General features: G+C 42.2%; 2 protein-coding genes across 2 annotated transcripts in view; one reads left to right on the top strand and one right to left on the bottom strand.

Moving 5' to 3' along the window:
• Positions 1-7,181: 7,181 nt before the first annotated feature.
• LOC308308778 (contactin-1-like) overlaps positions 7,182-26,256 on the top strand; it is a gene marked incomplete at its 5' end in the record, with an annotated part of 29,337 nt that continues 10,262 nt past the window's right edge. The window contains 13 exons of the mRNA XM_080754231.1: positions 7,182-7,236; positions 7,331-7,381; positions 8,287-8,413; positions 8,891-9,072; positions 9,667-9,762; positions 11,162-11,374; positions 12,421-12,520; positions 13,526-13,710; positions 14,145-14,269; positions 15,041-15,158; positions 15,982-16,132; positions 16,811-16,938; positions 17,707-17,879. Of these exons, the coding sequence (XP_080610357.1) occupies positions 7,182-7,236; positions 7,331-7,381; positions 8,287-8,413; positions 8,891-9,072; positions 9,667-9,762; positions 11,162-11,374; positions 12,421-12,520; positions 13,526-13,710; positions 14,145-14,269; positions 15,041-15,158; positions 15,982-16,132; positions 16,811-16,938; positions 17,707-17,879 (1,704 nt within the window). The remainder of the gene's footprint in view (positions 7,237-7,330; positions 7,382-8,286; positions 8,414-8,890; positions 9,073-9,666; positions 9,763-11,161; positions 11,375-12,420; positions 12,521-13,525; positions 13,711-14,144; positions 14,270-15,040; positions 15,159-15,981; positions 16,133-16,810; positions 16,939-17,706; positions 17,880-26,256) is intronic.
• On the bottom strand, positions 21,919-23,562 carry LOC308309152 (zinc finger protein RFP-like; the record flags this gene model as incomplete). Its single annotated transcript, XM_080754628.1, has 1 exon — positions 21,919-23,562. The coding sequence occupies one exon, from the start codon at positions 23,560-23,562 to the stop codon at positions 21,919-21,921; it is 1,644 nt and encodes a 547-aa protein (XP_080610754.1).

The raw sequence follows: 26,256 nt of genomic DNA, 5'->3' as shown, positions 1-26,256 counted from the left end.
TCGGCCATTTTCACTACTCTAATTTATGGAATTTCTTTTAGACATGAATTACTTTAAAAAAATCATTGCATTTTTACATTTGTTGGTAATGTTTTTTTTTTTTTATTGTTTTGAAATAATAATAATTAAAAACTAAATGTAGGAAACCAAAAATTAAGGGACCCACAAAAACTCCGTAACCCACGGATGGGTCCCGACTCCCGACCCAGTGTTTGGGAAACAGTGCCATAGATATACTATAAAAGTCAGACTCAATAAAATGGGCCTACATCTACAATAGTCTTGTCTTCTTGATTCAAGGCTAACAAATAGCAAAACAATGAGCTATAAGCCGGGTTGATTGGTTTGCAGAGCAGCAGTGAACAGCTGGAGAAGCTGCATGGATGGAGCAGCATCCTCTCTCTCTCTCTCTCTCTCTCTCTCTCTTCTCCCTCCCTCCCTCCCTCCCTCCCTGCTGCCGTCCAATCGCATTCACGCAGGGCAACGTCACTCATCCGCTCTCCTCCAATAGAAAAGTTGAGCAGGGAGTCACAGGGACGGCGGACCGCAGCTCCTCCAGGCTGGGCTGTCTGTGGTGGGACGATGATGATGATGCGCTTCGGCTCCAGGTGCGCCTCCGTGCCAAGACTATTCTGAGACATAACGCTTCATTCTGTCGCAAAGGTAAGGGCGTGGGGTGGGGGACTAACATGTGGACATAACAGTAGGCTTATGTCTTCTTGAGTTGGTGGCGGTTAGAGGGAATGATCATCAGATATGTCTATTCTAGCAAATTCTAGCAGAGGACTGGACCGGGGACTTTATACCGCATTGCAGAGCAGTGGCGTCAGTTCAGCAAAAGCTAAGGTATGGCAACACTTCGCGTGCGTGCAAGACACCAGTCATGTTGCCATACCTTAGCAACAGGCATGATGAATTCATTGTAAGAAGTAAAATACATTGTATTGTTTCTATGGCAGCTGCCATATCTTGCCATACCCGATTGACGCCTCTGTTGCAGAGTAGTTCGGCTCAGTGCGCAGTTGAGTCAGTCGTCAGCGAAAGTGATGTAAGGCAGGCAGGCTTTGTTGGGGCAGTTGTTGTTGGACAGACACTGTTGGTAATAACGTGCATAGCTTATTAAAACGTGTGTTAGGACCTGCTACAGTTTACACCAGCCGTTATTTTATTTTTAATAATCGTAGAACAGATAAAGATGGCAAAGTGCGACGTATAGCCTATTAAATGGGCACTGGAGCACCACGCAAGGTTAAATGATGCTGTGCCCAAGGGCGCAGTGGGCTGGCTGTCCCATGGGCGTAGGGATTCGGGAATGCTGCTTAAATTGTCAAAACATTGTCTGTTAACAATGACGTGGTGAGGGCAACACCCTCCTTGGCACAGCTATAGACCAGTCAGTGGTTCTCAACCTGTGGGTCGGGACCGCCCACTGGGGTCCCCAAATTATTTTGGGGGGGTCCCCAGATGATTAACCTAATGTGCAACATTGTTTTCTCACTCAAAAGTAAACAAACCAACATAAAGTTTAAGTGTGAGGGTATCTGCGCATTTCTATAGTGACAGTTTGGACTTTTTAATACCTCTAAAATGACAAATTAGACTAAACATTGGCCAAATTGTCAAATATTAGAGGCAGAAATTGTGAAAATAGTCGATCTAAAAGCCAACGTGAGGCGTTGTGAGCATGCAGATCTGCTATTTTCACAATATAACCATGTTATACAAAATGAAATGCCTCAACTCTTTATAGTGCTCGTCAGGGTGGGGGGTGAGGTCCCCCGTTAAAATATGATTATTTGAGGGGTCACAGCCTGAAAAGGTTGAGAACCACTGGACTAGACAAACAGAATGTATTCACTGAGAGGTCTAATGAAGGGGAAACAATATGCAGCTGAAGAGAACAGCTTTATATACCCCGCAGTTCCAGATAGATAACCCAACATATACTTTTACAGGACATGCTTTTACATCGTTTGTAAATGGAGGGCATGTAACAATTAGTTTGTTGACAAAACCACAACACTTTGGGGCTAGTATAGTATATGAACTTCAGGTAATGTTATGTCACACACATTTTGCATTTACAGTATTTTACCTCTGATATCCTTCAAATACCCACCAGTCACCCACTGCACACAAAATGTGGTGGAGATAGAGCTAGACCTTCTAACCACCTGCCCACTATAAGACATCAGAGATACATAGGATACTTCCCACAGATTACACACACCCAAAGTGAGTTTGAAAACATGACCAATGATGAAAAACTCCCATACCTACTGGGAGAAATGTGCAGCAAGATTTGTGAACTGATACGATAAAAGAAGGCTTGAGAATGGAACCACCCTATTGATTGATTGAAGACTTTATTAGAAGTTTGCATAGGAAAAGAAAAGGTACAGTTTCATGACAGTGCAGTTCACTGGTCAACTAAGGACATCCTAGTAAGCTTTTCATCCTTGATGTTTCTAATGTATTTTGTCAGGTACATTGGTATCTTAATGGGGTAGTGTATCTTGTACACCAGGCCCAATGAAAGATGCTGTACTCTGTCATCTACTACCGAGCCACCCCACGCTTGACTGTTAAGCAGGACCCTAATTAGTTTGTTTTTGTCAGTTTGGAGCCTTGTTTTAGGGCCACCATTGAGTGACATCTAGACCTACTGCACATATAAACAGAGCTGCTACCTTTAAATGCATTTTAAATCTGAGGCTTTTTAATCATTATGAAAAAAAATCTGCTATTTGTCCCAAAGCTACTGCTACTGTTTCAAAAAGCTTTATACCCTGTAGCATATATATATATATATATATATATATATATATATATATATATATATATATATATATATATATATATGTGTGTGTGTGTGTGTGTGTGTGTGTGTGTGTGTGTGTGTGTGTGTGTGTGTGTGTGTGTGTGTTTTGGCAATGTAAACCTATGTTTTCTCATGCCAATAAAGCTCCTTGAATTGAAATTGAATTGACACAGGTTGTGCCACCATATTGCAAGCCTCAAACATGACTTTCAATTATTTCCCATAGCCATAAAACCATCAGAGGCCAACTCTACAAACACCCTCTAATTCAGTAGCTCTAAAACTATTTCTAAATGATTCAACATTTTTCAAAAGCTTTGAATGGCCAACGCTAAAATGTCAAATGACACAGACGCTTTCCTGGTTTTAATATAATTCATGCACTGACTGCTGACCTAAATATGTCCAGTCTTTGCAAAGAGGAGTGTCTGGGGCTGTGATATAGGATTACAGTCCGTCTGTCCGTCAACCGCTTTGGTGTCCTGAAGAACATTATTGCAAAAACTACTGGATTGCCTTGTTCTGTGCACTTTCATGAACCCTAGAGGATGTCCCCAAACTTATTTTAATGAACCCACAGCCATACCACTAGTGCCACCCTTAAGCCAAACTTTCATGATCTCAAAATCAAATAGGCATTAGGAAACTTGCTGCACACATTCATTCTCCATTGAGCCTCACTATTTGAGAGAGTCCATTTTCTATATTAGCCCCATCCTCTGGCTAAAATATCAACTTTTCAGATAATCCATGGCATTAAGGATAATAACTGATTTTTCTGTAACAACACTATAACAGAATAGTGTTGTGTGTTTTTTTGAACTCTGGTCCACTTAGCCTACGACTGGTTTGGTTTATGTACGCTTGCAACATAACTTGACCATATATTTACACCAAAGTGGAGAAAATACCAAGCCAAGACCACTATGTATACAGTGTCCAATGCTTATAGCTGAGACAGCTGAGCAATATTAGTTAAAAGTTGACCAGAATCTGATCTTATGGATGTGTGCACATGTCCTGACCCACAGGTTGAGAACCACTGGTTTAAATAATGCTCACATCTATTAACATTAATTATATATCTTCAGGGAATATCAAGTTGGCATCATGGTGGCTTCACAAAATAATGATTGTCATCATCAAAGCAGTGTCATGATCTGTGCCACACGGTGGCGCTTCCAGGGTCTCACCCTCTATGGTCTCACCCCGGCTTTCACCTTTTCCTGCTCGCCCCCTCCCATCCTGTGAGAACCTCATTGACAATCTGAGCTCCACTCGGTTTCACAGCTGTGAGCTTGTTGTCTAGCTGGTCAGAGACTATTTAATCCTGCCTGTATCTGCTCTCTGTGCTGGTTCGTCGTTATGCTGTCCGTTCCTCCAGTTTTTGTGTGTGTTGTAACTTGTACAACTGTTGTGTTTGTGTTCTGCATGTGTGTGCTTGTGTTAACCTTGTTAAGTTTAATATTAAGTAAAGTCTTTGTCATCTGCATCCTTGGTTTCCTGCATTTACTTTGAAATTGAGTTCTGCATTTGGGTCCTCACTATCACAACAGCCAATATGATCCCTATATTGAATACTTTTCCCATTACTCTTTTGAGGATGAGATCTTCCCTCAGTGTTTCCTTAGGTTGTCACACTGGCATGGTTCCTATTGTATTTTCTTATTAGCATTTGCACATACATGGCCTAAACTAATTCAAAACATAAGTGCAATGCAGGATAAATATGATTCTCTCTCTCTCTCTCTCTCTCTCTCTCTCTCTCTCTCTCTCTCTCTCTCTCTCTGTGTGTGTGCACACTGCCTGCATGCATGTGTGTGAGCATCCACAGTTAAATGCACACTGCGGCTGGTGAACTAAAAGCTGCTGTGATGTTCAGAGCGGAAAGCTCTTTATTGTTGAGGCACACTTGTTATAATGTTAGTGGGAAACAGTAGCTGTTGAGTCAGCCTGCTTGCAGGGTGCATGTTAGGACTGCTGCAGTCACTGTCTGCAATGACCATAGACAGCCACAAGGAGGAGACAGGGAGGTGAGGAAGACCAGCATGAGCGGTGGTGGTGGACAGAGTAGCCTACATTTAGTGGAGTACTAGTGGGCCCACTTAAAGGGATAGTTACCCCCCAAATTACTTTTTGTCTATCGATTATTCACCACATGCAGACTTGAATTCATGGATATTCATTTTGCTCTTTTTGTCACATTCCTAAGCCAATAATTTGAGGAGACTCTTTGTGTCTCCATAGGGAACAAAGCAGGCTCTGTGTGTCTCCATAGGGAACCACTGCTGGTCATCAAATTATTAGCTTAGGAATGTGACAAAGTTTTGTTTTCGGTATTTGTACTTTATTTGAGCATTTGTATTTTTGGTTACTTCAGTCATTTTGCCTATTGTAGCTGTCTTCTCAACTGCAACTGACAAATGCAAATTGCATAAAGTATAGGCCTATACATAATATGTAGGGTTATATTAAGTGAAACATCTGTGATGGGATGGTGCCATGCAGATAATTCCAGCAGTGACATACCCATTCTCACCGGTTCTGCTTTACAAGATCAGCAGAGGAAACTAGAGGAAGATACAGTATTGTTCTGTGATAAACTCAGCGTGTGTACATGTGTGTGTGTGTGTTGTGTGTTGTGCGTGCGCTGCCTTAGGGTTGGGATGATAATCATTATCATTTATCACAATAATAAGCTTTGAGCTGATCAGCCTAAGCCTTTTCGATCAATTAGAACGAAATGTTGTATTACAATGTGAAACGTTTTCTTTTTTTAATGTTGATGAGGATCGAAATAAACTAAAAAGCGATAACAAATGCTCACAATAATCATATTGCAGAGATTTTAATTTAGCTTGAAATCTTCCTTCATACAGTGAAGGTGGCTGTGTACTCACTACTCTCTAGCAGATCTAGATCTGCTACTTTTGGCTAATGTTCCCCCCAGAATATGGATGATGAGGTGCAAATGTTTAACAAAAGTAGTATTTTAAGGGTTTAAAGTATGTTTTTGGTTATCGTGATATTAATATACGCTATATTACTGTATTTTGGCCACCATAATTGTGACATGAAATGTTCACATGGTCCCTTTCATACATCCCTAGCGAGCATGCATGCATGCTTGCGTGCCCTCTGCAGATTTGGAGCAAGGGCAAATCTGCAGAGTCAGTGTGATTGTAAATCATTCATGACCACCCTTCACTGTCACACAAAATCCCTCTGGCACAAAGGCAGTTAGGTCTGTTTTATTCTCAGACACTGTAGGCTACCGCTATAAGCAGTCTCAACTGACACCAGATTCCTATTCTACCAGTAGTAAGAAAATTTAAATTACTCCAAGTTTAGTCAGGAACACTCGTACGTCAAAGTAGATTTAACCATTTATTGCATAAATGGAATACAGTTAATCTTGGCGCTAAGGGCTCTGCGTTCTGCGATGTTCCCTGAAATGTGTGCATGCTTGCTAAGCAAAATCAGGGAACGCTAAGCAGGACCCCCATAGAGATACGATAGCAGAACAATAGCAATACATTGACACAAGTATTTGAGCTTAGCCAGACTGATCAATGGTGGAGGCTGGGGTGGAGGAGGCAGCTACTGTAGCAGCGCGTATCCGAAGCTTCGGATAACCAAGTGTAGCACCCCACAGTTAGTATCAGCCATGAACCAGCGACAACAGCCCTGCTAATCGGGCTCAGCCCTATTAGCACGACTGGTTGTGCGTTGGACTGGCGAGTGGGAGTCCCGGGTTCAATCCCCGCTTCCGCGTATCACTACATCTGGCGTTGTCGGCAGGGTGAGGAGCGTGTTGCCCTCGTGAGGAGGAACAGTGCCACGTCGTGTGCGGTGGTCCGCGGCGTGATGTGTGAAGCGCGAGGGCGCGCTCCAAAAGACCTGGGGGGTGAATGTAGCACCCCACAGTTAGTATCAGCCATGAACCAGCGACAACAGCCCTGCTAATCGGGCTCAGCCCTATTAGCACGACTGGTTGTGCGTTGGACTGGCGAGTGGGAGTCCCGGGTTCAATCCCCGCTTCCGCGTATCACTACACAAGCATAGGTAGAGAAAGCGAGACGTATTTAAAGGAGTCTTCCCTACTGAACAAGAGCTTTGATTGGACTATGACAGTGTGACGTAATGACAAGCAGATATGTGAATGAGGAATGGGAAAAGAGCTGACTGACAGCTGACTACAGCTGGGTGGGGCTAGACTCTTGTGTCCTGCATAAACTAACGCTGAAGCCATCATTTTCTCTGTGTGTCTGTCTGTCTGTCTAGTGGATCCAGTTCTCCTTCTATCCATCCATCTGTCCAACAACTCCCTTGACGTCAGTGAGTCCGTTTGCTAGCTGCCATGGCGGCCACTGCTTTAGTGCTGCTCACACTCTGCGCCGCAGTCTCCTTCACAGGTACACAAACACACGCACGCACGCACGCACGCACGCACGCACGATAAGTTTCATGTAGATGCATTGTAAATGGATACCATACATTGATTGTCATTATCTTGCATTACAGCTGCTGTCCTGTTTAATGAGCCTAGAATCTTTGGAGGTGAGTATAGTTTTCTAACAGTTGAAGAGATACAGTAGGATCATATCTGTCTATGTATACTGTGATGACAAGCAGCATGACACAGCCTCTTATAGCCTATATATGAAATGGGTATGTCATCACCTTGTACAGTCCAATAAAGCCTCCCCTCATAGACTTTGTAATCACTAACCATTTTTAGATATGATTTTAATAATCTATGGATAAAGTCTTTGTTGAATGAAAAATGATTATTTGGTGTAACAGAGTAAACAGACTTCTTCTATTATGGTCCTCAGCCAGGACTACTCTGCGACACTAACCAAATGAAACCTTGAAAACAGGGCACAAAACAAAATCTCCTCATTTGCCAGTCCGTTTGCAGTTTCATTAAGACCTGGAATTATGTTATACTTTAGCTATTGAAAAATAGGCGAGCTTGTAGATCTGCTATTTTTAGATCTGCCAGGGGTTAGATCTTCCAGGGATTAGATCTTCCAGGGGTTAGATCTGCCAGGGGTTAATGCACAGATATAAAAAGCTAGATATCTCATCCACCACTGCAGTTCATTGGCATGACTGGCGGAAGTGTGGAAGGTACTCTGACTCTGCCACTCAAAGTGACTACTGACAAATCACAGCGTGTCTTTTCCGGGACTTGTACGTTCAATTAAAAGGAGCTTTATTGGCATGAGGAGACAAACGTTTACATTGCCATAGCAAGTGCCTCTGGGAAAGAGGGAGTCCTGCATCTGATTGGAACTACCGAACGTCCCCTTCTGTGACACACAAGGAAGCGTCCTTCAGAATTCAGGAAGCTTGCCTTAAAAAATGCCAGTCCTCTTTTACCAACGCCCCAGAGCCGGAGGAGGTGTCTACCTTTCTATGTCTATGACTATGGGTTAATGGGTTCATGTGTTTGTCAGAGGATGCCACTGGCTATGGGCCCATCTTTGAAGAGGAACCCATGGACGTTGTTTACACCGAAGACTCGCCAGATGGAAGGATCTCCATGAACTGCAGGGCCAGGGCTAACCCACCAGCTTCATACAGGTAATGCATCTATGAAATGACCAAGAGTCATTAGATGCCTACCCTAAATGACCATACATGAACGCTAGATAGCATTCTTAGGTTTTATATAATGTTTTTTACTGATTAGGTGCTTGGTCTACCGAACCTACATTATTTTTATTCGTAGATTGATATTGCTATGCATTTGTTGTATTGATTTTGATGTATTACCTTGCTTATTGTATTGATGTATCACCTTGCTTATTGTAAGTCGTTCTGGATTAAGAGCGTCTGCTAAATGCCTAAATTGTAAATTGTAATTTAATGAAATATCATATGGGCTGGGCTTTCATGGCGCTTTAATAAAGGGAATCTATCAAAATATATATAATCATGTGAGAGTGGGTATTTATCTCTCTCTCACTCGCTGTCTTTCTGGCTCCCGCCCCACCTAACCATAAATTACGATCTGTCCTTTTTGCTCTTCTCCACATCCAAACTCCTGCTACCCATCAGGTGGCGCCGTGATAACTGGGAGATCAAGCTGATGGAGCAGCCAGACGAGTACTACAGCCTGGTGGGAGGGAACCTGGTCATCAACAACCCCAAGAAGAAGAAGCACGCAGGGACCTACATCTGTGTGGCCCGGAACATCTACGGCACCGTCATCAGCAAGGAGGCCCGCGTCAAGTTTGGATGTGAGCACTTTCACTTCTGTATGCAGGGGCGTCACAAGGGGGGGGGGGGGGGGGGGGGAAGTGGGACGGGGTTACTAGGGCCCAAGGTGGAGAGGGGCCTTAATTATTTTATACTTTAGCTATTGAAAAATAGCAGGTAAACAAGCTCACAGCGCGGCACAGAGCTGCACCGAACTTGTAGATTTGCTATTCTTGAAAAGTTGTGAAAATGTGTGCAAATCTTTGAATATATGTATTTTTTTAAGCAAACATTTGTAAACTCAAAAAGTCTAAATGGGGGGGGGGGGGGGACTTTGTTGTTGATTACAATATCCTAATACCTTGAGGGGATTCCAGCAAAATCTGTTAATATACAGTAGCATCGGTTTTACCACTTTAACCCTAATTTATGCTTAGGCTATTCAAAAATAGCTGATCTACATTAGATAAATCTTGGATACTTTAGAATTAGTTTTATTTTTTTTTGCCAGGGTCCCAGTACAAAATTATATTTAGACAGGGTCTGTGGGGTGGGCAAATCCATATCAGTGTGGGGGTCCATGACATGAAAACGATGGAGAAGCACTGCATGTAAACGTCCTATTTGTCCTGTAGATCTGGAGGAGTTTCCCCAGGATGACAGGGACTCGGTCTACGCTGTGGAAGGACAGGGAGCCGTGCTGCTGTGTGTCCCTCCAAAAGCCTGGCCAGGTACTGACCTACTACAGCAGGGGTCTTCAACAGGGGGTCCAGCACCCCTAGGGGGTCCTCAGAGTTACTACAGGTAGAGGGGAAACAGAGCAGACTGAGTACAGAGTGAAAGGTCAAGTTTATTAAGTATTGACGGTTCAAGTGGTTAAATATCTGAAAACACAAATTGACATGAATCCAAAATACACTGATGATTGTGCTGTCAAACGATGAAACTACCTACGAAAAGGTTGTGTGGGTCCCTGCTTTCATCACTCTCTCAACTAAGGCGTCCTTGGCCTGAAAACGTTGAAGACCTCATTGTGCTCAGATAATGTTACTGTAATGCTGCTAAAATATGAAGCAAACATGAAAAAAAACTATTTCCATGCACAAGACACTCTTGATGAAGGTCCAGTGGGACTGAAACGTCTGTCAATTTAAAGAGGTGGAGCCATAGTTTTGTACTGTGTCTATGGAGGTAACATTACTCTAATAGACCCCCAGGTGTGGTTATAATATGCAAATTCCTTGTTTATTTTTGGTTACTTCCTGAAAGCTGAAAGCCTCTGAGTCAAAAGGGTGTGACCACATAAAAACATAATTTTAAAACTTTCTGGACACTTTTTTGAAATAAATCTTCCTCCAAGTATAATCATAATACCTGACGATTACATTGTAGGTGTGGCAATACTGACAGGAACCAATGTTTGGACTGTGCAGCTACTGGGAACACTTTAGGTGACGCACCCCATTCATGTCTGTTGTTTACATGCCAGTGCCTGCTCACTGTGGAATTATAAAGTCAACTAAAGGATACACGCTCGTCTCATCTATAGAGCGTATGCATAAAGTGAATGGCGAATCGAGTGGTGAATCGAGTGGCAAAGTCAGTTGCAAAGTGAGTTTAACATTGTTTAATGCAATCAGATAGGACCTTTCTGTTTGGATTTAAGGGCTGTCAAGGCCAGAAAGTAGTTTTTTGCCACTCAGTAGGCATTCCTGCATAACTTCCGGGTATGATGATGATGTTGTTACAGTAGGGGGAAAAATCATGGCACAATGTCTTTAGATAAAAAAATAAAAAAACTGGGCTCCTGAGCAACAGCAGTGTGCAGGATTTTTTGTTCCTGGAAATAGTTATTTTTTCACTGTCCAAACGCACCCGCATCCGACTTAAGTGGATGCAAATACTCATTACTTCCTTTACATACAGTATGAAATATGATGAGATAAACAAGAGATAAAAGGAGAGGAAGTGTGTGTGTGTGTGTGTGTGTGTGTGTGTGTGTGTGTGTGTGTGTGTGTGTGTGTGTGTGTGTGTGTGTGTGTGTGTGTGTGTGTGCGTGTGCGTGTGTAGCTTTTCACAGCTTCTCAGATAAGCTCTCTCTTTCATGTATCTTTCTTTCACATCTCCCAGCTGAGGTGTCGTACCGCTGGATCTACAATGAGTTCCCAGTCTTCCTCCATACGGACCGCCGGCGCTTTGTCTCCCAGAAGACGGGGAACCTGTACATCTCCAAGGTGGAGGCGCAGGACACGGGGAACTACTCCTGCTTTGTCTCCAGCCCCGTCATCGGCAAGAGTGTCTTCTCCAAGTTCACCCAACTGATACCCACACCACCCAAGGAAGGTTAGTGGCATACTTACTGTAGCAAACTACATTTTCATATCCAGAGTCACCTTAGTTAATAAGACGGATAATGTTTAAAGGAAGACCAAGGAAGACCATACAGGGGCATGGTGGTGCAGTCAGTAGTGCTGTCGCCTCACAGCAAGAAGGCCCTGGGTTCGATTCCCAACGGGGACACTGTGGGCTCTGGGGGGGCGTGTTCTCTCCTCCGCGTCATCAGTGCCCATACCCTAGGCTAGGTTGGCAAAAGGGCCTTTCTGTGTGGAGTTTGCATGTTCTCCCCGTGTCTCCTAGGGTAGGTACCCTCACAAAAAACATACAGTAATCCTGGTCTCTGTAATGCCCCCCCCCTGGCCAACCGGGGCGCCTGATGGAGGGGAAAGGAACTGGTTGGAATAACGTGTCCCTTCCGCACGCTACGTCCAACCGGAGAAACTCCCCCCTGTCAGGTGAAAAGAAGCTACTTGTACTCCTCATGCATAGAAGGAAGCATGAGGTCAGTCCGTTGCTCTCCCCAGGTTGGCAGAGGGAGTGTAGCGCCCAGGATTACATTAGATAATTGACAAAAATGATGGAAGACCATCATAATTTTCAACATTAACCAATTAAAGCATCGGTATATATAACTTTATTTTAATGAATAAAATAGCCTTATTTTTTACTTACTAGTAAAATGGTGTTGCAAGCTCAAAATAGCTCCAAGCTTGGCTATTTTTGCTATTGACATTTTTATTTTGTATTATTTGTGTATTTTATCTATTCATTGTTTATTAGCAGCTACAATTATTGGCTGTGACATTGTCCAAGCTCGCTGTATACAGCAAAATATAATAATAATAGCGGCCATAGACTGTGTGGCCATACTGTACACTGCCGGTGTGCCTGCGAAGTGCATCTTGGGAATTGTAGGAACACCGGGGAGTCAGGAAGGGCCATGAACAGACAGAAATGCAATAATGGATTTGATGAACATTTGTCACCATTTCATCAATTTATTTTCTTTGGTCAATTAAAGGATTGCTCACTTTCTCTCTTTGTTTCTGCAGCTGAGGAGAAGAAATACCGCTCAGAGATCATGGTGAAGTTCCCGGACACCACAGCAATGCTGGCCTCCAACATCAGCCTGGAGTGCTTCGCTCTGGGAAAGTATGTCTGCGTCCAGGGGCGTCAATTGGGTATGGCAGGGGTATGCAGCTGCCATACCCTGGGTCCAGGGGGGAGAATACAAGTTACTTTAAAATATAACATATATATATAACATAACCATCTGTGCTGGTTATGTTGTTAAATTACATTAAAATAACTACAAATGCAAAATTTAACAAGGTATTATAATTATAGTCTGCACACTTTTATTCTCCCCATCTTGACAGAATAGAAGCCTGTATTCCCAGGTTCCGCAGGTCAGCTGCACAGGTGCAATTCATTATTGTTAATTGTGGCACGTTTACTATATTATGCCAAGTTGCACTTGAACAATTGTTCCAGACTGCCATATCCAGCCCAATAACCATAGACATTTTGTGGGGAAAAAATAGAATGTACTTCTTAAAATTAATGTATCATGCCTGTTGCTAAGGTATGGCAACATGACTGTTGTCTTGCACGCGCGCAAAGGCGCGCGTGCAAGACCCCAGTCATGTTGCCATACCTTACCTTTTTCTGAACTGACGCCACTGTCTGCGTCAGATGTGTTGTTAGAACGTACGATTACGTTGTGACCGTTGTTCTCTGAGTGAAGAGACTATCTCTCCACCTCGATGTCGCTCAGAAGCGGTGTCGATAGATTTAAACCAGTGTGATCACGCACACCTGGGCCTTATATACCTGTGCGTGCCTGGGTCACCTGGTGTGTCTGAAAATAAATATCCCCGTCGCAAGTGAGGTGGGGTCATTTCCATGCATACAGTGTGAAATATGTTGGGTGGAGAGATAGTCTCGATACGATAGAGAACAACCAGTTCAGTGGAACACAAAACACTGTGCACAATAAAAGCCACAGTGTTTGTGTCAATGTATCTGTTTGTAAATGTGCGTTCGTTCACACCAGGTGCAATAAAAATGATTGTGTCGCATATATAGGGCAAACCAGTGGTGGCCGGTTTGTGGGTCCGCTCAAACAAAGTCATTTACCGTTTTCTGTTTATTCAGCCCCATCCCTGACATTGTGTGGAGGAAGGTGGATGCCACAGACCTCCCACCCAACCACGTGATCAGCGAATCAGGGGCGGTGCTCCACCTCTTCAATGTCCAGTATGACGATGTCGGCGCGTATGAGTGTGAGGCCATCAACACCAAAGGAAAGGACTGGCATAAGGCCTGGCTCTACGTGGAGTGTAAGTAAAGCTGGCATAAAGCCTGGCTCTACGTTTGGAGTGTAAGTCACTCATACTGTACAGTCTACTCTACACCATCATTTGGATGTTATTTCTTTCAAATGCTCACCTTGGCAAGTGACTCATTGGCTATTGACAGTGCACTCGTTTTGTGTTGTTTAATTCAGTACGTTTAGTGTAAAAACAAAATCCTTTGGTTCTAAGTTCAGTTTACTTCACTGAAGAGGACTGACAGTGTATTTGTAGTATTAGTCGCCCCCAAGATAACAACGTCAAGTCCTTTTGAGAATGGTCCCCATGTGAGGGCATTGACCCAAAGGTTTATGTGATTGTTTTAATTTGAAAACATAACAAGATCTATTAACATTCTGAATGTGTCAAGCAGGCTTTTGTGACGGACACATAATCTTCTCATTGATGTTTGTGATTGGCAGCTGCACCAGAGTGGGCTGAGACCATCAACAATACCCAGATAGACATTGGCTCAGAGCACACCATGCGCTGCATGGCGTCTGGGAAGCCCTTCCCCTACATACGCTGGTACAAGGATGGATACATGGTGAGAATTCACGCCCTTGTTTTGTCCACTGATGCACTGGTTCTCAACCTTTTCAGGCCACGAACCCCAAATTAATCATATTTTAACCTTGACGAGCACTAAGCGTTGAGGAATTACATTTTGTATAATGCCAAGCAACAACATCAAAAACACTGGAATTTGATTTAGTTTTAGTCATAGTCTTTTGAATAAAATGTAATTTAGTTGTAATTTAAGATTTTAGGCGACTAAATCTACAGTTGATTTAGTCAACTAAAATGTATTTTGGCAGGCCTTGATGGCATCGTAATGACTTTATGCTTGGTTGCGTGCTGAAAATAGCCGATCTACAAGCTCAACGCGTCGCTTGTAGATCTGCTATTTTCAGCACACAACACCTGAGAGCAAGCAAACATAAACTCTCTTCTCCGTAAGTCCCTCCCTAACGTTTTAGTCTAGTTTTTATTTTGACAAAATTGTCAATATATTTAGTCTTAGTTTTAGTCATCACAGCTTAGTTTTTATTACGTTTTTATTTAGTTTTCGTCAGTGAAAAAACACAGTAGACAAAAGTTTTTTGTCATAGTTTTAGTCAACAAAATCAACACTGCACAATAGGGCATTTAGTCTTATTGCACCAGTGTTTATGTTTTTAACTTTTGATTGTGATGCCCACTGTGTGTGATTTACAGTTTTTGTCTAAAAGTCCACAGAGATTATACAAAGATTTCCTTCCATTTTCTCTCGGCTTATCCTGTTTTTTGCTTGGTCTGTCTGTGTGTTTTGTTTCAGTATGGAAAAGGAGAGCTGAAGTTTTCCAGTTTGACATTTGACGATTCTGGAATGTATCAGTGTATCGCTGAAAACTTCTGGGGAATCAAATATGCCAATGCAGAGCTGCGAGTGGTTGGTAAGTGAACGCACTAAATTCCATTCTCTTTGGTTAATTTGACACTGAATAGATACAGTATAGTAAAAGTGTAAAAGTGTAAAGTAACCAAGTACTTTTGGATTTTTAGGTATTTGTACTTAACTTGAGTATTTCCAATTTACAATACTTTTACTTCTACTCCATTACATCTTGGATCCAAATATTGTATTTTTACTTCACTACATTTATTCGAAAACTTTGGTTACTAATTACTTTGTTGATTTGGATTATTATTACAACACATACATTAACCACTTCAATATACATTTCGGCCATTTGAAAATAGCTGATCTACAAGCTTGTACATTTGAAAACCTCAAATGGGATATTTTGCATAACGAGTACTATCTAGAGTACTTTTGGTACTTTAAGTACATGTTGATACCAATACTTTTGTACTTTTACTCAAGTACATTTTGAATTCCAGACTTTTACCTGTAACGGAGTATTTCTCCCAAGGTGCACACAGTTGCTTGGCTACCTACCAAGATGGTGGGTAGAATATACAAGCTACAAGCCAAATACTTATTAAAAATTAGTTTTGAATATTTTTTTCATGCAGATTTACAGTGGTGGTAAAACTCATTCATTTATAGTATGTCACACTTTGAATAAGGTTCTGTTCAGGGGCACTGTAAAGGTATACAAGGTTACATTTTTAAGGACGTGAATTTTACGTTATTTGACACCATACTGTAGTGGATCAATTACACCAGACTTTTACATTTGAACATGGGCAATGTTTAGGAATGCTATTCGAATCAACAACTTCTCAGTGCATTTTGAAACCTTGTCTTTCTAGCTTACGGTCCTACATTTGAGCTCAACCCAGTTAAGAGGCAGCTTCTTGGAGCTCAGGACAACCGGGTGGTGATTGAATGTAAACCCAGAGCGGCCCCCAGACCTCGCTTCACCTGGAAGAAGGGTAAAGAACTGCTGTTCAACAATTCAAGGTCAGTACAACTGCACCATACTCATGAAAATAGCTAAAGGGGCGCCCGCTGGCCTACTGGTCCAGGCGCATACCACTTCTGCGTCTCGAGTCCTTAATTCAAATCCTATTTCCTATTTCCTTGCTTGTATGTTAGTTCCTCCCATTGAGGAAATAGAGAAGAGGAGACGTCCCATTTCTGATGACAACATCACAGGTGATAGGCCAACTCCCTTGTAGGGGCGTTCTATTGTCAGTGGGCGGGACTAACATACAAGGAAATAGGAAAGAAGTGTAGGAAATAGGATCTCATTTAAGGACTTGAATTTAAAGACTTAAGGAAGAACGATTTGAACCCTAGCGTCCATATTCGGAGAACGTAAGCCAAGAGTAGCAGATCTACAAGCTCACAACGCCTCGCACTGCGAGGCGTTGTGAGCTTGTAGATCGGCTATTTTTGGCAAAGAGCTTTGTTGTAGAGGGGAAAAAGAGCAGACTAATTACATAGTGAAAGGTTACGTTTATTAAGTATTGACGGTTCAAGTGGTTAAATATCTGAAAACACACATTGACATGAATCCAAAATACACTGATGATCGTGCTGTCAAACAATGAAACTATATGGAATCTCTGAACAGGTTGTGGAGGTCCCTGCTCGAAGTAAAGGCTGCGTTCTGTGTTCAATGTTTGTCTATTGCAGGATCTCCATCATGCCTGATGGGACTCTGGAGATCCTTAACGCCACTAAGAATGATGAGGGCGTTTACACCTGCTACGCAGAGAATGACAGAGGGAAGGCCAACAGCTCTGGTACCCTCACCATTACAGGTGTGTGTGTGTGTGTGAGAGAGAGTGGTGAAATAATCATCTGGGATTTGGGATATTGTAATATCATCATATGGAAGGAAGTGTTTTTATACTTAAACGTAGGGTAAGTGATTTCACTTAAGTTTCAGTTTCAGTTTTCATGTAGGTGACAGGCGGGGGTCCTTCCTCCATTCATGATCAAGTGGGGGCGGGCCTTGGTGCGCGTAAGGCCCGCCCCCACTCGACCATGATTGGAGGAAGGCCCCACTCTATCCTGATCCTGATCCTGGAGGAACCGTCACAGCTTGTCCGTATACGGGTAACGCCTGACACTGTGGTTCCCCTGACCCATCACTGTGACATCACAGGTGACATCACAGTGATGTCAGACACTCAGAGCAGGGATCTCCATATATGGGCATAAAAGGGATGTATGTTGTGATGTCATGGGAACCACTCTATGCCCATATATGGAGATCCCTGATGTCATCAATATTAAGCCAATATCTAACAGGACATCACAGTGGTGTGGCTGGTTCAGACAGGGATCTCCATGTATGGGCATAAAAGGGATGCATGTTGTGATGTCATGGGAACCACTCTATGCCCATATATGGAGATCCCTGATGTCATCAATATTAAGCCAATATCTAACAGGACTTCATTGTCCCCCTGAGGCGTCTTACTAGTACAGAAATAACACACCGCTGATTTCAGCGATTGACCAATCAGAATCAAGCATTCAACCAATGCTGTGTAATAAATATATGTTATGTTATATACCTCCAGAGGCTACCAGTCTGACGGTGGTTCAAGAGGACACGTACGCCAAGGTTGGCGAGGAGGTGGTCCTGAGCTGTTCTGCTTCCTATGACCCCATGCTGGACGTGGTCTTCATCTGGGCCATCGACCACAGAGTCATCGACTTTGACAGCGAGTGGCAGCACTATGAGCGCCTCATGGTAAGAGATACACTTCACATCTACCCAACCACATTAAAGAAAATAATTACATGATCCATTGATGCTCAAGTTACATGATCACTCACTGACGTTTCAATTAGACCACCAGGATATAGTTGTAATACATAATAATAGATTATATTGTGTTATAATCACTGTTCTAATCTATTATAGTGTATTATAGTTATCATAGTTATACATTGATACTGTATAGTGTATTATAATTACAGTTATAATCCATTATAGTGCTTTATAATTAGGATAGTTGTAATACAAATGTATATTGTATTATAATCACAGTTAAAAGGGTCAATTTGTTTCTTACTGATAGGAGTACTTTTGTGTTATGGAAAATGAAGAAACTTTTATGTGGTGTGGCATGGAGTGGTGCAGTGTCATGTAGTGTGGTGCTAAAGCTGCAGTCGAAAAGGGGCTTTAGACATGTGACAAGAAAGAATGTCAAGGGTAAAGAGTAAAGACACAATAAAGTAGAAGGTTTTTTAATTCCATTGTGGTCGGACGCCAGGGTTCAAGTGGTTATCTCATGGCATTGTGGAAGGTGGTTCTCTTTAGACCTGCTGTATTCAGAACTGTACACACTTTATGGTGCTGTGTTTGGTTTCAGTTGTGTCTGGGTCTTTGTTTCATTCACATTCAGACATCCACACAGCACTTGACAAACGCATAAGGTGGAGAAAACTCTAAAGACCAAACATGTCACCAAATAACCAGTGATATTGATACTTAAAGGAGAGGTTCACATTACTCACGCCATGGAGACATGAGTTCAGTAATATTATTTTGGTATTTGTCACATTCCTAAGACCAAAAAAATGTATTATAGTACATTTTTATATATTATATTATAGTAATTTTACATTTATTGTAATCAGATTATTGTCTTAGGAATGCGACAAATACAACAACATATTATTGAACTCCGTGGTGTGACTAATCAATAGGAAAAAAAAGTCATTTTGGGGGTGAACTACTCCTTTAACACAAAACAAAAACACTGTGCCAGGTTTTCGTAACGTCACCCTGAGGCATTTTTTATTGCAACGTAAGAGTTGTTCACTCCAAAATGACTTTCTTTCTATTGATCACTCAAGCCATGAAGATTCAATAATATATATTTTTTAATTTGTCGCATTCCTAAGACAAAAAAATGTATTACAATAAATGTACCCGCATTGATTCCGGATGGGGACCCAAATGCATTTGGGTCCTGCCGAAGATATCACATTATATTGTTATCATGATTGATTATGTGTGACGTTATTAACAGTAGATTATGTTCACCTTATGATATTCATCTGTGCTTTATGATACATTATGATATTTGATAATATCATATCAATGTAAATGTCTCCACTAGGCCTGATAGCTATTGTTTTGGTCAAGTCTATCTTATTATGGTTCAGCTCGTCCGTGAGGCCTTGAGGTAGGAACAGTATAACTGTGATCTCTGACTTGTGCCTCTTGGTAGAACTACTGTACCACTTACATGAGTTATTGTACTTCTTCCCATGATATCATGTACATAAACATAACCATCACCACCTAGAACAGTGATACTCAAAATCTGGCCTGCGGCGCAATTCTTAGTCACGCATCCAACAAGCTTTAAACTGAGCAGATTGGACCTTCCGTTCCAGAGATAATGGCCAAAACATCTTGAAAGCAGTCATTTTTTTCCTTCTTTTTTTACCATCGGCTCTGCCTGACCAATTAGCATACCCAAAACGACATTGTATGCCTACAAATTAAATTAAAGAGAGATGTAGGCCTACTGTAGCTCTACTTAACAACTCCATCATTAGCCATTTGGTAGCTAAAAAGTCTGGGAATCTAACTTAAGTAGGCTATTGTTTGATTTTATTTTCCTTAGCAATAGCCATAACTAAATCTGTTTTCACAAGTTTATTTTGTGTAAAAAGCCATTTGTGTTGAATGTGGGCCAAGTCATAAATAACATTGTGAAGCAATTAAAAGAGAGATGTGCTCAGCTATATTTAATGTTATCCCACTTGATAGGAGGCAGACAGATAGACAACAACCCAGACAAATGTACATTAGTTTGTTTTAGTGTGGAATATGCTAATTGCACAGAATTATTATAAAAGAGAGAAATTACTTTGAAATTACTTTGATTACAAATTGTGTAATTGACAGAATATAAACGGAATTACAAGCCATAAAATAATGCACATTGCACTTGTCTTAAGTGGAAATAGAACAAATAAAAGAGAAGTTATCAAGTAATGTCATTTTATCAACTGGCCCGTGGCCCCTTGACATTTTTGTAATGTGGCCCACCGGTTCAGAAGTTTGAGTATCCCTGACCTAGAATATTGTCTGGTCTCCTAATTGCCTCATCGATTATTGATTGATCAGAATTCCATGAGAGTCCCCATCATTGGGGGTAAATTTACTATTATCAAATTCATTAAAAAGGTAAAACACCACTAAGCAGGTCCTGGGGAAACAGAAATGTCATCTTTTGGGTCTCGAGTCAAAATGTTTGGAACCACTGCTTCAGACCACATGTTAATAACAAGATAAAAGTTATACATTTATATACTACACCCTAGGAATAATAAAAGAAAAAAAGAAAACACCAATGAGTGTCATTCATTTAAGTTTTTGCCCTACAAAGTGAGTACAATACAAATTGAATTGCATAGAGTAACATCAGAATCATTGCATTCTTCTTTTCAATCTACAGTCTGTAGAAAAATATTGTTATTCCTGTTAGATGTATTCCTGCAAAATTAAACAACAAAAGTGTTGACTTGAATAAAATAAAATATACAAATAAGTCCTTGTACCAAGAAATACATACTAGACTAGATTTCAACCGTCTTACAAGAAATACATTTCAACCACTTTAACCCCAACATTTTTTTTATGTAAAAAAAAGGCACAACTACACAATACACCATGTTGTGAGCTTGTGGATCTTCTATTTTTGCATAGCTGAAGTAGGCTTTCAGTGGTTAAAGGTCCTACACCATGCATTTAAAAATAATTTATATAACACTGTTTGTGTCCCAAAAACGTTTTTGAAAAGGTTTGAGGCTAAATTACCACTCCTGAATACAGAGCCCCTGTCATTTCTGCCTGGCTTTCAGAGCATTTTCAGCTGCAGTACCACCTTGTCCTGAGTGGGAGGACTGCGCTATTGAGCCAGTTTTGGCCCCACACTCCTCCCCACCTCCTGCTCAGCAGGCCTGCCCACCCCTCCCCAACCCTCTCCCAGCTCCTCCTGCCTCCTTCTCAGGCCTGCCCACCCCTCCCCACCCCTCTCCCAGCTCCTCCTGCCTCCTTCTCAGGCCTTGTGACATCACAAATCTGACATTTCACAATCAGGACCGTTCTGAGACATGCTAACATAGATCTGCCCATAAACTGAGAAAGACACAATGGTCAGAAATAGGACTTTGTGAGGATAGAAGTTGCTGGTGGGACACCAAGAAAATACATACAAATTGGAAAATGAAAATTCATGGTGTAGTCCCTTTAATAAAACATACATTTCGGTTTCAATGGAGAACTGATTTACCATAATTAGACTGTAGTTATACATCACAAATGTAAAATTAAAGGGCCATTTCACCTCTGGGACAACGCAATCTTATTTTATTGTTGTTTGGGACACGATCAACACAATCCTGTTATTTTTTGTGTTCATAGATATTTTAGTATTTCAGCATGTACTAATGATGCGTTTTGCATCATATGAAGCAAAACGCATCACTGATGATGTAAAATGCATCACTAGTCATGCTGAAATACTGAAATATCTAAAAACACAGACTGAACACGAAAAATAACTCAGGATTGTGTTGATCGTGTCCCAAACAACAATAAAATAAGATTGGGTTGTCCCAGAGGTGAAATGGCCCTTTAATGTCTTGTTTTCCAATAGAATGCATCTGTTAGGAACAGCAGTTAAATGGCCCGTTTGAAATGAACATTCAAATTCAAAATACAAAAGTGTTGTCTTCATTGAAAACGGATTCAGGGGTAAATTAGTCTAATCTGTGTGGCTGACAGGAGAGAGGATCAGAGGAGAGGAGTTTTTACCACCATCGTTGTCACATGGATTAAGGATTGGATAGAGTTTGTCAGTGAAGGTGCAGCCAGTGAAAGAGTAGAGATGAACTCTGGCCTCCACATCATAAAAGGAGACCAGACCCTCCTCATAATCCACAAACACTCCCACTGTCTGGACCTTCTGTTTTACAGGGAGGCGGACACAAGGGTAAGTAAGAGCTTTGTACTCGTTTCCACTCAACCATAGAGACCAGTAACCGTTGTTGGGGGTCTGTGAGAATGGTCGTTTCCTGTCGATGGACTCTCTGGCAACTCCTACAGACCAATCAGACTTCCCTTTAACCTGAACCTCATAATAAAACCTTCTGGAGGAGAAGCCTTGTTTTCCTAAGACACGTGTACATTCAGAGAATCTCTCTTTGTTGTATTGGAGATTCTTCCTTGTGTTTCCATGATTCACTCGTTTTCCATCCTCAGACAGGTTGAGTTTGTGGTGTGCCGTATCGGGGTCCAGAGTCACATCCACTGCATATTGCTGGACCTTCCTCAGCTCATTATCACGTAGATTCTTCTCCATCTCTTGACCGAGTGTCTTCAGAGCGGTCCTCACAGTCCCCACATGTGAATACTGATGGACATTGACCTTGGTCCAGTCCTTGGTGGGTGGAGGGGTGTTGATGGATGGGAAGTTCTGGAGGAGGTGGAGGTGGTCTTCAGTGTCGGAGAGCTGCTTCAGCTCAGAGCTTCTCTTCTTTAACGCAGTAATTTCTTGTTGCAGATTCATTATGAAGCCATCAGCCTCTCTCTCTGTTGCTTTCTGCTTCTCTTCAATCACACCAATGAGCTCAGCCTGGCTTCTCTCAATACAGCTGATCAGAGCAGTGAAGACCTGCGCGCTGTCTGATATCTCTCTGTCTGCATCTCTCTTGCCGAGTTCGACTGTGCGTGTGACCTCCTGAATCTTCGCTTGTCTCTCCTGGATCATCTGCTGAACTTCAGCCTCTGTCTTTCCCAGCTCGGCCTTCCTTCCTTCACACGCCTCTTCCAGAGATACAATTTGATGTGACTTGTGGTCTGCCGTGCACGTCTGACAAACGCACGCGTTGTCAGTCTTGCAGAACAGCTCCAGAGGTCTGTCGTGTTTCTTACAAATAACACCTTCCAGGTTCCTCACGGGGTTGATTAGTTTGTGTCGTTTTAAAGCCGCGATTCTCTGATGAGGCTCCAGGTGAGTCTCGCAGTAGGAGATCTGACACACAAGGCAGGACTTCAAGGCCTTGAGCTTGGTCTCGGTACAGACATCACACGCCACTTCATCGCGTTCACCCGGTTCATCTGACTCAGCCGGCTCCCGTTTTGTGCTGGAGGTTTCGTTCAGCCGCTTGGATTCCCTGAACCGATCGGCCATCTCAGAGATGAACGTATTTACGAGGACGCCTGGTCTCTTGCGGAAGACCGTTTGACACAGTGGACACTGACACACGTCGCTGGTGTCCCAGTAATGTGTGATGCAGGCTTTGCAGTAGTTGTGTCCACATGGAGTGCTGACCGGGTCGGTGAAGACATCCAGACAGATGGAACACAGGAACTGCTCTTCAGACAGGAGAACACTGGCGGAGGCCATGTCTGCACACACTGAAAGAAAGAAAAACTCAAATTACTTCTGTGGAGGAATTCAGATCAATCAATAATCAACTAGAAGCAGTGCTCTTCCGAGCACAGGTCTCCACCAGGCCACACAAATCAGCCTGTTATAGCGCCACCATGAGGCTGATTTAAAAAATGTGGGGCAGAGGTTCTGAATTAGCATCCAGGGAGTGTGTGTGCTCAGTTTGGCAGCGATCGGGCCAACGACGCTGGAGATTAGCTGGTAACAACCAGGCCACACAAATCGGCCTGTTATAGCGCCACCATGAGGCTGATTTGAAAAATGTGGGGCAGAGGTTCTAGATTGGCATCCAGGGAGTGTGTGTGCTCAGTTTGGCAGCGATCGGGCCAACGGTGACTGAGATTAGCTGCTCACAAACTGCGAGGACGCACAGGCGCACGCACGCACGGACGGACGGACGCACGGACGGACGGACGGACGGAGGGGAAAACATACTCTCCCTCAGCCTTCGGCTGGTGGAGACAACGAGGCAATGAGGAGACAAGACAATATATTAATTAGGTGGTGGTGGTGGTGGTCAAGATTTATGTAGTCTCGCGTAGCCAGACAACTATTCCACAATCTCCGAATGCTATATAGAGTCTGGAACTACAGCTCCTGAACGGCGAGTAATGGAAGCTGGCGTTTCCATTCAAGAAAATATATTTTAAAATGTCATTTCTGATAAGCAGCGAGCTAAATATGCTTAGATGATTTTTATTTAAATAATGATAAATGTGCACGATGTGAGACGGAAACGGAAGTGAGGAGGAGGCTTCACTTCCGCTTTAACCAGGTACTCATCATTCTTCTTACGTTATTCCAGACTGTATGATGGGAGCATTTGCAAATCAACAGTCTGGCCATGCGAGACTAAGATTTATGTAACATGATATCATGGACAGAAGTATGTTTAACACTCAAGTCAGTGGTAAGGTAGTTCTGCGAGGAGGCACAAGTCAGACACATAGTTACTGGTATACAGTCGTTGCTTCAAGGCCTCTGGGACGGGCTGTACCATAACAAGATAGGCTTTACCAAAACAATAGCTACTCAGACCTAATGAGACATCACTCTTACAGGCTAATAGGCTATCCAGTAACATGATGTATCGTAAGTACTAGATATTAATGCAATTGAACACATAATCTACTCTAATAACATCACACATAATCAATCATGATAACATAATAATATGATATCTTCTTCGGCACTTCTCACAGCTCAATAGTTTTGAATGTGATCGGTGAATAGAGCACAATAATGTTGATAACAATATTAATGTACTACAGGCTACTGTACTTCCTGGAGGGAGGCTCTCTCCATTCCGACATGTCGCCACTCCGAAATGGACTTCTTATTGTCGGAGTGGCGACACTCCCCATGGGCCTAAGGTTTAGGGTAGGGGTAGAGATAGGGTTAGTGTCGGAATGGAGATATGTCGGAAAGGAGACATGTCGGAGTGGAGAGATGCACCCCTTCCTGGAAACCATACAAACTGAAACGTTAAACGATGGAATTTCAAGGAATATGAAAACAGAGTTATAAGACCATGTCTGGATACAGATACAACTTAAGTCTCAGTTACTGAATAAGCATTACGTCCTTATCTGCTGTGTAGCTACTCACCTTTGTCTCACCAATGTTGTTTTGAGCTGCTTGTGTCTGTGCTGCTGCCTCCAAACTGGTTTCACTGTTTAACCTTCATTTCACTAGAAGTCACTGAGAAACTCCTCCTTAGAGATGGGATTCATGGCTCTTTGAAGTGAGCTGGATCTCAGGGATCCGTTCCTTTCAAAGAGCCGTTAAAAAGACTGGCTAATTTGAGTTACTAGTTACTTTGTAGATGTTGATTATAATTACAAATAACTTCAGTCCTATATACATTTATTTCGGACATATATAGGTACATACCTGCCATGTGTGTTTTTTTTGTTTGTTTTTTTACTCATTGGAAGACTTTTTACTATTGGTACTTTAAGTACAATTTGATACCAATACTTTTGTACTTTTACTCAAGTACATTTTAATTCCAAAATTAAAATTGTGGCAGAGTATTTCCACATTGCAGCATTGATACTTTTACATAGGCCTAAGTAAAGAAAGTTTGTACTTTTTCCACAACTGTTCATTCACATCCTCCACTCCTCTCTGTCTGTCTCTTTCTCTTTCTCATTCCATCCCTCTCCCCTCTCTCTCTCTCTCTCTCACTCACTCACTCACTCACTCACTCACTCACTCACTCACTCACTCACTCACTCTCTCTCTCTCTCTCTCTCTCTCTCTCTCTCTCTCTCTCTCTCTCTCTCTTTCTTTCTTTCTTTCTTTCTTTCTTTCTAAATACATTCTGTGAACAATGAGACTGATACAAAAAGACTTCACAAAGAAATATATGTGTATGAATGTGTATGTGAATGGGTGAATGTAATGCACAATCTATGTAAAGCGCCTTGGATAAAAGCGCTATATAAATTTACCATTTATGACAGGAGAATGAATCAAAATGTATATTTATATTTTACTGTGCTGAGAGCGGAATCAGACAGGTTCAGCAATACAGAAACAATGGTTCAAAGGTTCATGCTCTCTCTGACAAGATGGTGGTCAGACATTCTTATATAAGAGAATACAGTATATGACAGTTAGGCGTGGGAGTTCATAGATTCCTGC

Source organism: Nannobrachium achirus, assembly GCF_963921795.1.
Source record: "Nannobrachium achirus genome assembly, chromosome: 23".
Lineage (NCBI taxonomy): Eukaryota > Metazoa > Chordata > Actinopteri > Myctophiformes > Myctophidae > Nannobrachium > Nannobrachium achirus.
The sequence above is the reverse complement of the archived record's forward strand: the minus strand, read 5'-3'. Positions and strand labels throughout refer to the sequence as shown.